Source organism: Lepisma saccharinum, chromosome 11 (assembly GCF_977018435.1).
Source record: "Lepisma saccharinum chromosome 11, izLepSacc3.1, whole genome shotgun sequence".
NCBI classification, from domain to species: Eukaryota; Metazoa; Arthropoda; class Insecta; order Zygentoma; family Lepismatidae; genus Lepisma; species Lepisma saccharinum.
The window spans coordinates 4,614,297-4,630,386 of record NC_139239.1 but is presented as its reverse complement, the minus strand read 5'-3'; the positions used below and the strand labels follow the sequence as shown (position 1 = coordinate 4,630,386).

The 16,090-nt window shown below is 35.7% G+C and overlaps 1 protein-coding gene across 1 annotated transcript in view; it reads left to right on the top strand.

The window, feature by feature from the left end:
* The window catches only part of nAChRalpha6 (nicotinic acetylcholine receptor alpha6), a 395,829-nt gene that overhangs the window by 323,294 nt on the left and 56,445 nt on the right, over nucleotides 1-16,090 (top strand). Inside the window, exon 2 of the mRNA XM_083130645.1 lies at nucleotides 8,498-8,637. Within this exon, the coding sequence (XP_082986771.1) occupies nucleotides 8,498-8,637 (140 nt within the window). The remainder of the gene's footprint in view (nucleotides 1-8,497; nucleotides 8,638-16,090) is intronic.

The window sequence follows — 16,090 nt, the reverse complement described above, 5'->3', positions numbered from 1 at the left end:
CCTCCCTTCTCTGTGTCTCTCGCAAACGTCGGATACGAGGGACGTTTCCTCAAAATATACATTGCTGGTTTCTTGTAGAGGTGTAAGCAAGATTATGTCCTTCTTCATTTATAAAACAAAAATATTATTGTTTTGTTGTTGGAGTGATACTAACGACATCGGATTACAATTTTCGCTACTCATAGCGGAACAACCTGTATGTAAATGGCAAATAATACTGGACTGCATGGTCCTGTTCATCTCCCGATATTAATTGAATAATTAGAACACTGGACAGCCCATGTATCATTGGGGAGTATATAAATGTTTACAGGATCCTCGCCGATGGCGTAGTGGTGGCGTCATAGACTTGTGATCAAGGGTTATCGAGTTCGGTCCCCGGTGTAGGTACATAGTAGTTTGCATTATACTTTAAACTGTAGCTCCAGTCCCGATTAATCTATCTGTGCATAAATGTGGGCTTAAACCTTCAATGAACCGACACAGCGCCGCGTCGCGTCTCAGCCAAGGAACCACGAAATAAATCAGGTACAGTGTGGCACTTTGGGTTTATAATTATCAGCGTTTAGCTATCTTACTGGCTCGTAAATGGTCATCTCCTAACTCGCTTGTATAGTCTCTATTAAATATTGGTAAGGGGCAAGAGCATTAATTATTCCGCCTCCTCACATTTAAAACCCTCTCGCAGCTAAGCATTAGTGAAATATACTTATAGATATTTGAAAAGACAGTACGAGGGCTGCTGGAAAGGTTTCTGCAAACTACCACCAACAGTGGCGCTAGTGTTCCGCTATTATAAAACTCTGAAGAATAGACCTTTTTTATGTTTAAATTATCTTGAATGTTTATTTAAACCTATTCGTTTATTTTTTACAGCAGTATGAAGAAGTAGTTTCGTGTAAGAAATGAAAATTTCTCGTGAACACTATCGGGCAATGATTTTTTATGATTTCAAATGTAGTTTAACACCGAAACAATGCATCGAGCGACTTCATTTGGCTTTTGGGGATGAAGCACCATCCAATAGGACTGTGTGAAATTGGTTTTCCGAATTCCAGCGTGGTCGTGAATTTCGTGAAGGTCGTCCATCCACGTCTGTTGTTGCCAGTAATGTTGATGCTGTGCGTGAAATGATTGAGTGAGATCAGCATGTGACATACCGTGAGATTCAGGCAACCTTGAACAATGTCATGAAAGCAATACATACGATTTTGCATGGTCATCTGAACGTACGGAAACTTTCAAGCCGTTGGATCCCACACAACTTGACCGAAGCTCAAAAACAGGCTCGTATAAATTGGTGTTAAGAAATGCTCAAAATTCAACCGAGGCAAGTCAAATTTGATGTTCTACATCGTTACAGGGGACGAAACTTGGATCTATTCATACGAACTCGAAACTAAACAGCAATCCACTGTTTGGGTTTTTCAAAGTGAGCCGATACCAACAAAAGTAGTTCGTTCGAGGAGTGCTACCAAGCAAATGATTGCTTGTTTCTTCGGTTATACCGGACATGTGGCAAGAATAGCTTTAGAAGATCGAATGACTGTAAATGCTGAGTGGTATACAACAATTTGTTTGACAGAGGTCATCAATGAATTGCGTAAAACAAACCAAAATCGTCGCATTATTCTTCACCACGACAACGCCAATTCCCACTCAGCACACCAAACTTTTGATTTTTTGTCCAGCAAAAATGTCGAATTAATGACTCATTGTCCGTACTCACCTGATTTATCACAAAATTACTTCTTTTTGTTCCCACACATGAAAAATAAGATGCATGGTGAGCGATTTGTGTCGCCTGAAGCAACTGTTGACGCATTCCGAACAGCGGTTTCTGCGGTATCAATCAGCTTCAGAGTGGGAAAAATGCTTCCAAAATAGCCCGAGAGAATCTGTACATCATTCGTCACCAGAAAAGCTTGAAGTCTTACTGCTTTCAAAATTGGTTTGAGCGTATGCAAAAGTGTATCGATCTTAAGGGTGAATACTTTGAAAGACAATAAAGCCATTCCCAGAATTTCACATGTATTTTTTCATATTGATTGCAAAAACGTTACCACAGCCCTCGTACTACTAAAATATGGGAAAATATAAATATTTCCGCGAGTAATTTACATAAGTAATTGATATTTTATTGCACTATATGAAACAGTTTGAAAACGTGCACATCACTGATTTAAAACAGTTTGTTTTAAAAAATAGTAAATGAAAACAATGGTTATAGATGGGGTAATTGACATTGGATTGCACTTTAGACACGTGTATGCCCGCCGGAATTGCAGGGACGGGTCACGTTATTTCAATATGTACTGTAGTAAATTTGCTTTCACATATATTCGTTATTATGTTTGTTATTATTACTATTTAAATGAAAACTTGTGGTACGGAGGGGGCGCTTACTGGAATATAAGTGTTGCTCAAGCACCCCTTCACACACCCACTGGCTCCTATATTGGACTGAGACTCCACGTGGAGTAGACGAGCAGAATGACAGCTGCGCCCATTGGCTGAAGGTTGAATGTGATTGGACGAAAACAACTCGCCCCCTGTTTATCCCCACCCACGTTCGTGGCGGCAACTCTCTTCAGATCTTGGACGTTAACCAAGTAAACGCGTCATCTATACCTCTTCATCTTCATGCCATACTTGCCGGCCTCCATGGTGGAGTGGTTGTGACTCTCAATTCACCAATTTCATCATATAAACATTTATTCTCGTCTTCGGATTAGCCAGAAGTGGCAGAAAAGTGAAGTAAATCAAGCCAAATGAATCAGTCATTTCATAATTGTTCGTCGCGTTGAGATCAAAGTAAAAGAGAAGCAACGGTTCATCGGCTTGATTCCAGCTACCAGCTACAAAGTCAATCCCAATTAACCTATTTTGCATAAACTGAACTTTTACGCAGTATATTAAACACAAAATGAGACCAATGCATATAGTTTCCTTGTGCAGTTGTAATGAAGTCGCAAGAGGATATCCAAGTCTTTGCCTCTGTTTCGTTCCATCCATTTCAAAACTGACTCGAAGGTTCCTGGGTTCCAGGAGAAATTAATAATTGAAGTTGTGGGAACATTGTACTGGGAGCTGAACGAAATGAAGCACGATCTCTTTTTCCTTTAGCTCCTGAACTGCCGTCAGGATATCTGGCCTCAGGTATTATTTATGAGGGTTATTAAAGGGAAGAAAATATTGCATCCTGGAGAGAAAGATTGAAAACCAAGGATGATCTAAGAAGACATGGCTGAGTTCTAGGCGCCATGTTCTAGTTTCTCCAATCCTTCCATTCGTTTACTCAGGGGGTTAAGAAAATATATATTTTGTACTTATTGGTTGAGAAAGTTAAGTTCATACGCAGGCATGCACTTCAAAATCTTTATTTCTTGGAGTGTTTAGTTTTCTAAAATCACCATGCCGTTCGCAGAAGCTGGCGTGTTTATAAACAACGAAGTAAAACAGCTAAGAGATTGGAACTCTTCACCACTTATGAAAACTGAGACTGTGCTCACACTCAGCACACAATGTACAAGGCACCACACAACCCTGCAAAGGATGATGCTGGCTGTGGGTTCAGCTTCTAGAGTCTCCTTTACCTTCAAGAATGCGTGGTAGAAAGGTTAACTTTTGACTGCCTTTCCAGATTTCCCCTTAAGGAGGGCCCTTGCCCCGTCTCTGGAGAACGAGGAGTGAAAATTTTCCTTCTCTTCATTGCGCTATTTATTTAATACCTTAATATTAATATCTTTAATATTTTTAAAGGGGGAGTCCCCGAAGTAGATCCGCTTCCACCCGCATACATTCGAGGGTATGCGCTTAGGTATGTCCTGGTGCCTTTAAATAAACCAGGACGTAGATTGCTCTGAATTTATCGGTTCCGCCACTTTTCCTTTCTTTAAATTCTTTATTTATAATATACAATACATATATACTACAAAAGAAAAGAAAAGAAGTAAAACAATGTTACACACATAATTTGGTTATGATGTATTTCATGTTATAATAGTTAAATGTGTATTAATATCAAGACTTATTTTGGTATCCAGAACAAGTCGTCTCTGTTAGCATATGGATAGTTTGGAATTTGGTTAGTTATTGTATGTATGTTATGTTTTTAAATTTTATTCTTGGGAGGTTACGAGTAAATAAATAAAATAAAACCACTAGAACAGTTGTAAATATGTTGTGAGGGTAGTAATTGAATGAATTTATGTATAGGTACTAGGTCCAGCGATATGGTAATTGTTTATTAGTTGGGTTATAGGAATTGAGATTCGTTGGTTTTACACTTTGCAATAAGGTGTTTGATTCACTCTAGCTTCCAGAATAGATCATACGTATTTCTAGTATTCCGTGTTTGCTTATTTATTTTGTTTATATGGAAATCAGTTTCGTGTATATACAAGAACACAAATGTAAGCGTACATACATAATATGATATGATACATACATAATATGATAGGCTACATACATGTTAACATACAGTGTATACTTATAGAATTAATGTTATTGTGGAATTAACTTTATTTTTATTCTGTTATGATGTAAGCATATCTACCCTACCTACCTAATTGTTACAAATAATATTAATGGAATCCAATAAGGTCGAAATAAGACTGTCAAATTACATCATTAAGATTAGGATTAAAATGAAAATTAAAATGAAAGTGAGACTTAAATTGAAAATGAAAATTCAAGTGGTAAATGCAACAAGGATTATAATGATTTGGATTTTAGTTATTTAACCCAAATTTATAAATTTCATTTATTCTAGTTTCGTTTTATTATTTAAAAATTCCATAACCCGATCTGATTCAGACCTCCTGGGGAACCACTGGTATCCAGCAGTATTCTAGTCTGTCAGGTGTACTGTCAGTTTGATATTTCTTCATTTACAATTTATGATATTTCGAGAGTTAAGCCAGAAACTGTCTACTTTGGAAGTGAGAATTTCGTACATATTATGGTTATTAATTATGCGTGTTTTATATATTAAGTCCCTGGAGACAAAAATCATCACGTATTTGTTGTATTATGTTTGGTTCGTTTATTTATTAATTTAATATTTATTACCTTTTCAGATAATTCAAAATAAAGCATTTTCCATCCTGGAAAAAATGTTGTTTATCCTCCTGGGAAAAGGCTTGTTCCGCCATTGCAAAATTCTTTGAGTACTCCCACGTACCTACCCTACATGCATATTCATATAGGCTATACATTCACGGCAATATTAATAAATTATAAAACTAATATATGAATTGTTGATATGAAATTTCGGGTCACTCCTAGGAAAATGCCTTTCAATTTGTGTGTGTGTGTGTGTGTGTGTGTGTGCACACACACACTTTGCTTCTATACTAGTATTTAATAATTACGAAGATAGTACAGTCACCAGCAATAAAAATGCGACACTTAGATCCTGAAATGCTCGCTTCTCCTCATGGCGATATGTGTGTTGCCTACTCAAGGGCGATGACTTAACAGGAATAGCAAATATACAATGACAAGTTCCGTCTCCGACGTAGAGTTACGCAACACACATAACGCCATGCAGGGAAGCAAGTACATTTCAGGTTACCCATTGTTATTGCCGGTGACTGTACAACGAAACTCGAGAAATTGGAAGCGATAGACAAAATAGGAGGAAATTAGCTGATAATAGGAGGAGGTATTTGAGATGGGGCATTCAGAAAATCTATTTTCGAAGCATTTTGAAAGGTTTCAATGCGGACAAGAATGTCATTTCACATTCTGATAGTCGACCGAGAGTTACCTAGCCTTTATTTTTCTTTCGACGATCGAGTTGTTCATGCGGTTGTTGTCCTCCACAGAAACACACTCAAAAGCAACCAGATCGTCCCATACGTTCTCGCCTACAACCAAAACCCATATCTTCCTGCCAGGACGTCGAGATGAAATTTCAGCGTTAATTAAAGAGACCTCAGCAGACGCCTGGAAAACCCATGTTGGGTCATGAGAGTCGTTTTCCTTGTTAACCAGCGTGGTTTTCCACATCCGACGAGAGCGCGCGAAATGCTTTTCAGATAGAACGAGCTCCGAATCGTGTCCAAGAGAGTTGCCTTCTTGTTTGTTTGTTTTTTTATCCAACGCTGCTTCCTCCATTTTGAAAGGCTATTTTGGCTTAATGCACTGCACCAACCCTTTTACGCGCAGAAGGAATATTACGAGGTTAAACACAGGAAGTACTAGAGATCTGGACCAGGAAAAATGCATGCGTCATACGTCTGTTCCTAGCAGACCCATTAGAGCGCTGCGTAGTCTAAACTGCTATGGCGTTCCGAGGGAAAATTCTAGAACATATTAGGTGAAAGAAGGATATGAACAAAATCGGAAATAAGAAGGGATACAGCCGGATTGCGCACACTTTTCCGGTTTTATCAGTGATATCTGATAAGCCGTTGACAAGCTGTCACAATGTACAGAATTGCGAGGCGATGTTGTCAGATGTAAAATCTGGCAACATCATCGCACTGTAATCAACGGGTCCCGGCTTCGAATCTCAGTGGAGTCACATAATGGTTCGGATAACACTTTAAACTGTAGGTCCAGTCCAGATTAGCCTCTCTGTGCATAAACTGGACTTAAAACAAAACATCCAAAGTCAATTAATTTGACTTCTAAGACATCTTTGGAATTTGTTTTGGATTTACTATTCCAAACGCCTCTGGAAATCACTCATCCCCCTTACGTGTAAAAGAGGATCAGTGTAATGGTTGACAAAAATGGATGAAACCTTATATTTTTGTACAGCACTGTACTAAGAACATGCAGACAAATCTACTAAAATGAATTTGCACTTCATATTCCTTCTTGCTGTATTCTAAACGAGTCTTACTTATCGCACAATACTTGAGCAACCTTGTATTCTGACGTCACGTGAGAAATCTTTTTAATTTTAGGCTAAATGCCTACGTTGTTAGGTTAGGCTAGCTATGTTTAGTTCTCTTAGCCTAAATAATAATTTTTCATTGTATTTATGCTAATGGAACCTAACCTATCATGCCTAACCTAACCTCATAGTCATTCCTCGTCTGACGTCAGAACACAAAGTAGCAAACTGTTGTGTGGAGAGGATGGCCCATTCTAAACAGCTTTTATACCCCGAATTTTTGGTATGAAAATTGTATCTTGACTTGCTACATTTACTGGTCAAATTATATTTTTTATTTAATCCTTAAGAGATTTACTATTTTATTTATAATTTCTCTCTCTCTACTTGTCTGAAGAAGAAAAAACAGTTTTGCGCACAAACTTTAAAGCTATCAAAGTGGCAACGTTGGATCAAAATATGTGCGCAAAACAGGTCAGTGAGATTTGTGCGCAATTGTGGATCTAAAGTGTGCGCAATTCGGTTGCGGTGATAAGAAGAGACGTGTGCAGTGGCGTTGGGCAGTTTTTGTGCGTTTCCGAATGGTAACGTGCGAGGAGGTTTTGATTGATTTAGTTATTTTACTTAGCTTTTCTGCCACTTTTGACTAATCACGAATATGTAGATGAGGGATTTTATGATAATGAAGGGACACTCACAAAGAACACCCATGCCCAGGCAGGAATTCGAACCCGGGATCTCAATTGTCCTAGCGCCTTGTGCTAACCACTCCGTCTCTGAGGCCGCCATTTTGTGGAGGGGATGAACCTGGGCTTCTGTAAATTTGTCCATATTATATACTATTAAATTTAGGTTATAATTTAGTTACAATTCATTGTTGTTATTTGCATAAATCGCATTTGTTATACACTAATAATCACCTTTACTTGAAGGTGAAAGTCCTTATCAAACTTTTCTTGTATTTTGGACGGTACAACCCCTTGGTTCCATCTGGCACGTCACCGCTACGTCTATCATTTGTGTGCATATGTAGTGCTAAATCATTGTGCGAATTAAGCTTTTTTGCTTTGGGGGACGCTCACTCAGTGGCGGACTTGTTTTTTCACTTCAAGCGGTAGGTTTCTTTTCAGCATGCAAATTTCCTGTATGTTACCAAACAGAAAACTACATAATTGCTTGGCGGCTCTATTTAAAGTAGAACATTCGTTCTAACATAGGCCATTAAATCTTACGATAACATATAAACGTAATTTAGAAACATTTACTACATGAGCCTTATATTTACATTCTAAGAAATCCCAAACTCATACACAAAAGAAGCTATGAAACTAATAACACCAAAAACTTGACCCAATTTCCATTGCCAAGATCAAACTTAATATCCATGTAATCTACATACATCTACATCATTTTTAAGCATGTACTTACTACATGCTCTCAATTTAATTTTCTTTGAGGGGGATAAAAACATCCCTGGCATGGATAAAAATAATTTTCATATGCCGGGCATGAAACTTTTTTGTGGAGGAGAAATCGCCGGCATCTCTTCCGTTAAATTCGCACACTGTGCAAAAATAGCTTTTAATAAATGAATATTTATGATAACTTTCTTCTTTCCAAGTCTAACCATCTCGTATCACGTTACAGGCTCACATCAGGGATCGCATGAGAAGAGATTGCTCAACAGTCTGCTGGAGAAATACAACACCCTGGAGCGGCCAGTGTCCAACGAATCAGATCCACTGGAAGTCACGTTTGGACTTACGTTGCAGCAAATTATTGATGTGGTAAGTCGACTCTACTGCAGACGATAAATGTTGGAACCCAGAAATGACGAAAAGAAAATATCTGACGTAAGCCAAGGGCTTTTGGAACGATAATATTTTTTTGGTTTGTAACTGAGTAACCATGGTCACTTTGCAGAACAAAATATTAATAGAAAATTAGAATAAGCATACATAATTATTTGTGATCTAAGTCACTAATGTATTTTACTTGAGCCTCTGAAAAATATATTAAAAGTTCAATTTTGACCAGCAATTTTATATATGTCACTTACGCAAGAGCTTAATTTGTTTATTTGTGTAACATCATTATTCATAGAAATACTCACAACTAGTGTTTTTCTCTCACAGAAGCTAAAACAAATAAGCCCATGTCATGCCCAAATGTTTAGTGTTTCATTATATGTATGATACTGGTAATCAAACAAAGTTATACTAACTGCAATTAAATATTTGAATGATCTATTTTTCAACCAATTACATGATGATATCTAAAGTATTCTGAACTAGATTTTGAAATATACCTATTAAACTTAAGTTAATATGGTTCACAGATCATTTTTAAATCATCAACAGTATTTCAATAGTTGTTATATTGCAAAATTCAACATTGCAAATGATAATTTTATTATGGAATCAGCTAACAAGTAGTTTTGTGGTGTGAACAATTACTATAATTACTGTAATCTTTAATGTAATGTTGCAAGATTAATTTCTTTAAAACTTTAGCGTATATAGCTTGGATTATTTATTCTTTATTTGCAACTAATATTATATTGATAAGTAAAACTTGATGAGTTTTCTTATAATTAACACTTGGCATTAATTTTAATTGCTATAAATAGTTTTACAATTAAATATTTTACATCAAATTCCCTTTGTATAAAATTAGAGTATTTATGAATAGATACTATTTATGGCTGCGTCAGCTGTTTTCTGTGTGTGTATACTAGGGATGTTAATCATTGTGTATTTTTAAATACGTATTAACGTTGTATGTTTACAGACCGGAGTAAATTAACCAGAAAAGAATGTTGAACTAATCTAAGCATATCTGTGTGGAAATAAAATTCAACATGTCCCTTGTGTGTGCATACGTGCTTATTCAACTGGAATTTTTTCAGTTTTTAAAAATAGGTGATATTCAGACCACTTCCTGTTGTTTCATATGTAATTCGCAATATTAACAAATGCCTTTCGTTCTTATCGTTATTGTTACTCCGTTACGATAGATTATTACAGCTTTGTTCGTTCCTTCATTTTATTATCGATCGAACTAAGTCGCAAATGTCTAGAAGGATTAATAACACTCCAGTATCTTACACGAGATTTGACCGTAGTCTGCTCGAGTTATTCGTTAGATTATTGCTCATTTATTGCACACAATTTAGACATTTTAGCGAATATTACATCGTAAATCCATTCATGTTTACACATGTTATTCTTATAAATAGTGCTAACACAAGAGAGAGCGACAGAAGGAGGAAAAGAGGAAGGCTAAGGCAAGAGAGATAAGATAGAGAGAGAGAGAGAGAAGAAAACAGGGAGAGAGAAAAACAGAATAAAGAATGGAAAGAGAAAGAGAGAAGCAGAAAGTAGAAACTGAGATAAAGAGGGGTGGGATGGATAGGAAGAGGCAGAAAAGAGACCTGGCACATAACAAGACTAGGCTTCAGTAGTTCTTAACTTAAGTTCAGGGCCTCTCGAAGACTTGAAGAAACGCCAAGTGGAGGAAAAATCGAGTGTCGATTGGCAAATAAAGATTTAGAAAATCAATATGTTCCACAGCGTGCTAGAGGTAAAGTTACTTGACAGCATTTTGCCATTTTATTAATAATAGAAATTATACATAAGGCAAACCTTCATAATATAAAGTCCATATTTCCATATCACTAACAAGTCAAGTAGAGTATGCGTTATTCATGGCTATTGATGCTAACATAAAACAACAACAAATAATAAACAATTTAGTGAAACACATATGGTTAGAATTGTAAGCGAAATGCAGCACCATTTAAGTAAAAATTACATCATTTACCGTTCAGTATTATTGTTATTATTAGAGTAAAATATTACATTATAATAAAGTAAAGGGTGCAATTGAATTTATGTTCTCTTTATGAGCATCTTTAAATAAATAAATGTGCAAGTGAAAGTCCTTAGGCCCCAGGGACACTGGAGCACCCCTTGTATCCATGTCATTACCTACCAAATATAATCTTAATAGTAATAATAACAATGCAATTTCTGTGGCCAAAGTGTAATTCAATCTTCATTAACCTCTGTGAAATATTTTTTGATTACTATGCACGGAACAATCAATTTTAAAACAATAATACACAATTTATCTCGCTGTTTTATGAAGTTGGCTGCTTTCATAAATTAATTAGAAAATTACTTGTAATATGTTTTTAATAGTATTCCTAACTTTCTCATGAACTATATTTTGCTTGTGCAGTATTACCAAGTATTAGATAATTATTAACATTGCTCATTGTATGGTAAAAGATGTGAAAGATGCAAAATCAATAATGTATAAGTACAATCTTACTGAGCCGCGGTAGCTCAGTCGCTAGGGCGTCTGACTACCATGCGAGAGTCCCGGGTTCGATCCCCGGCGGGCGAATTTTATCCACCTGTTCAAGCGGCTCCAACGCCCACCCAGCGTCGTATAAAGTGGGTACCTGGAGGAAGCTCTCGGAGGTAAAGACATCATAAAAAAAGACATCACCCCTCATCTTCGGCCGTGATTAAGAAAGTGTGGGGCCCTAACTCTACACCCCCTGTAGGCATTCATGGAGTGATGCAAAGCACAGGGGAACACTTTACACTACGTGCTTGCAATCTTACTGCAAACGAGAGAAATAATAGTAGCTGAGTTACTACGTACAATGGTAAATAAATACATAAGTTGTGATATTTTTCAATGAAGTGCACACCGCATCGCTATATTTCACTTCATGGAATCGTCTATGTGCTTGGGGCCCGAAACAAGAAAACATATTTAAATCAGATCAATATTAAATGAAAAGTTGAGAACATATTTAATAAGAAGAAAATAATGTCTGGAATCTCTGTACATATTACTTACCTATCCCTCAAGGGTCAAAAACTTTAAGGTATTGGAACCCTTAAGTACCTTTGAAACGCAACCCTTTACTAATTAACGCAGTTCTGCTCCTAAGACGATGAGGGAGGTTTCGTGGTGAGTCCGCGTTCCTTTTGGAAATCTGGCAAGTGTCTCATCATCGGATGGTTTCGGGTTTCAAGAAGTTTTGCAAATATCGACTGTTCCTCGCCGGTGAGTGGCCGGGCCTGTAAAGTGTGGCTAGTCAAGCATCTGTTATTTGATACCCGGAACTTCGGTCGGTGAATTCAAGCGTGTACCAGGATAGCGAAGAACAAAGGAAGTCGGTAGTTGGGTAGACAAGCTTTGAAAAGCAGGAAGACGTTAGGATGGGTGCACAATCTTAATAAAAAGAGAACAATTTGGGTCAATATCGGTTGACCAATAGGAAAAAAGGAATTGTAAAGACCACAACTGGGTTCACAACGTTGCCTTGTGGCATTCCAACCAAAGCTTAATTGTACGCAAATTCGGTTCAGATACTTCACGTTCTTTTACTTAAAGTTATTGCCACTTTTTACTTACAGAACAATTAATTATAATGTGGTTTTCCGTATGTAGGGGATACTGGAGTGAGTTGATCTGTTTTTATGTTCAAATTATTGCAGCTCTTAAAAATTGCGATCTGCTATTGATAAAATCCTATGAGCAATAACTGTAGTTTCCTCGACCAGTATGAATTTTCATTTCAACATGCTCCTAAAACTTGAAAAGTTATTGCTAGTTTTTTTCGAAGCATGTTAATAGTGTCAATTCGCCCCATATAGAGCACTATAATTGGGCATTGCCTGTTGAGCTCTATCAATAAATAAATAAATATGGAGTGACTGATAGACTATGTATAGGGGGTCAGTTGACAATATGTGTATTTTCTCCCTTATATAGTTTGGAATATTATATTTCAAATAATATACTGTCTTAAAACTTGCAGATTACAAAAAAATGTGTTCAAATGAAGAGTGTAATGAAGAACTTCAATGTTCCAAACTTTAAAAAAATGATTACCACAATTGTTTAGTCAATATTTTACCAGGTGTTTATTTTTTATTTTTATATCACAAATAATTACAAATGCAACAGACTGTCCTTAATTATGATCTAATTTATATAATTACAAACAAATTGTCTTTTGATAAGCTATTTTTGATGAAGCAATTGAACAACAATTTTCTCAATAGGCCTACAGTGGGTTACATAATTGTCTTTATAATATAATGAGTCGTCTGAGGCATGGTATTTACAAACACAGAACTTTCCTTCTCTATTTTTTTATGTGGGTTTTTATTGTGTTTATACATTTGCACATATATTTGCAATAAAAATTCTAAACCCTTTGCAATGTAAAATATAATAATTATAACCAGTGGTGGCGATTAAGGGGAGCAGTTACCCCCTCCCACACGTTTTGCTACTTTTTGCTCCCGCACTATGGTCTCCTAATGCTAAGAGTTATGAACGGAGAAAGGTAACTATCCTTGCCTCCCAGGTTTGACATTCAATCGCCTCTACTGATTGTAAATATGTGTTAAATATATGAATAATGCATTATGATGCTATTATATATTGTCAAACAGAAAATAATACAACCAAAGGAAAATATTTTTGGAGTAAAGACGTGTGGAGAAACAGATAAACGCTTTTTGGGGTGAGTAGACAACATCGCCAACTCACTCCTTCTATTGTCAGCTCATCCCAATCGCCATGTTGGAATTTCTAGTCATACAGCTGTTAAACAATGAAGTTCAACAAAGTAGCAGCATATAGGATCGATACAACATACCAAAGTCTTCTCGATAGCCTTACCATAAAATATGTGCTTAGTTTCTTAAATAACGTATAAGAAAGAATATATACGTAGTTGAGAAATTTACTTAGCAAGTAGGAAATTATGTTATCTATCATACACTAGAAACGTCTTGAACAAGACGCTCAACAAGTTAGCAGTGAGTTGTTCCCAGATATGACGCATGTTCGCAGTAACCTGCAATGTTGCCAACTATCGTCTCGTAGAAATAAAACACACTGTCAACTCACCCCCTTGGGCAACTCATTCCGGTCTCTCCTACACTAACATCGCTTAGTAGTGAAGTAAAGCTCTTCTCTATATAGAATTTTTGTACAAGGTACAGTTTGACCGACATTATTTTATTTCTTTTAAGTAAAATTCTCAGTTATGTCGTGTAATTAGTCTTTAATTCTACTTAGTGAAAGTGTAAACTTTTCTAATTAATTTTGCAAAACGTTCATATGACTGCAACAAGTTGCGCTGTATACTTTACATTGAATGTACAATAAGACAGATCGAGTTACAAATTGTATACTTTTATTAAAAAGTATTTTTATTAAAATGTATATTAAGTAGATGAGAAAAGTTATAATTACGTACTCCCAAAAGTCTACATTTAGCTGCATTTTTAAATATAATGTTAAACGCAACTCGACTTAAAACTTGTCCACTTTCTCTACACTGTTTCTAATCCTATCTCTGTAACATACATAAAAGTATTTATATTTTTAACCAATGCCTTTCACAATTTGTAGAAATTTATATCTCCAAAACCTTAATTTTTAAGAGTAGCAATGCTTGCGGAATTTTTGCAAAGTATGTTTCTCGAGTTTCTCGTGCTAAGCTACTCAAAAGCAAAGTAAAATAATGACACTAAATGAAACTAAAACTTTTGTTTTTCTTCGTATCGCTTCTCACAGAAGAGACTGTTATGTCCAACTAACCGAAAAATGCTGTTTGCTTAGATAAAAATATAATAAGAATAGCATAACTAACAATATAATGTTCTTTCTTTTAATGTATAAAGTAATATGTAATCTCATTACATGCAAATATTAATCGCAGTTTGATTATCATTATATTTTATTTAATAATTAATGCTCTAAAAACAAACAATATTTATTTTTGTTTCATCGTATCAGAAATTTGCCTGATTGGACAATGGTAGAAGGTAGTATATTATTTTTAATTCCTTTATGTTTCATAAACTTCTATTATCTTCTCCATTATCATAGACTGTTTTATAGTATATAACGTGCTATATAGATTCAATGTATAATAGCGAGAGACATGAACTCCGTGACAGACTGGCCAGAGCAACGCGCTAGGAATTTTGAGAAAGGCATTGTATTTGTCCCACCATCAATTTTGTCAATTCATATTTCATTTTCACCATCGTGAATTAACTAGAGGTAGAGAATGGCGTAAAATAATCGAAATAAATGAAAAGGAAGGAGGATAGAATGAACGTATGAAATGTAAGATTCTGTGTTCATCAATATTTCGAAGTCCAACTTATTCATTGTGGCCCACGAACCAATATTAACCTGTATATTTAAAAACGTAAAAATCAGTTAAATATGTTTGCAAGTAAGGTGAAGAAAACTGCCTCGTTTTCTATGCATCTGCGTCGCAAAATATGGCTGGAATATTCTGAAATGACAAAGTGAATGTTACTGCGTGCAGTGTCATATATCATACCCGTTTACACTTGACTTTTTGTATCATGACATTTTTTTATCTCCTCCGCCATCAAGAGCAAAGTTCTTGTCAGTTTGAAAACATGTTCAACGGCGATTTTTCGTCCAGCTTTCAAAATGGCGAAAAAAGCTAAAAATAATGTCCGCAGTACCAAACTTTTTACACAAAATTTATTTTTCGTTGCTGCTATGTGGTTGGTGTTTATTTTACATAGGATTAGCTGGTGTGGCCCGTCAAAATCATTCCTTATTTTTACATGCTTGGTTCTTACCACGTATACGAGAAATTGTAAACTTATTTAACGTTATGAATAACGAAAATATTTTATAATCTCAAAATATCTTCTTACATAACTTGTGAAAATTGCATAGTTTATCACTTCACTTGCAAAAATAATCTAAATTTCTATCAAGGAACAATTACCGAATAACTTGTACATTTACGTCTGAAATTGTTCGCAATTCCTCTCTATGTCTGAACTTAAACTCACTTCTGCTCGTGAATGTACGTCAGTAATGATTCATGCTATATGGTATCCAGTGTAACAGAAGACACAAGAAAATACTATCAGAATCAACAATTATGAATCCATTGCAGCATTAATATTTTCAATTTAATTTGTGGCGGAACCGACAAAAAAAATTGAATTTATCAAATCCATCATTTTAAAATATGAAGATGACAAAGAAGATTTTTCCCATTATCCATTCATTTTGACTTGTTTACCTGATGGTTGAAGGTCCTCTTGGTTTTACAAAAACCTAATAAGTGAACTTGATTCTTCTCAATTCTTTTATAATGCTACTTTTCTTATTTCACTGGCTTTCTGATTTTATTACGGC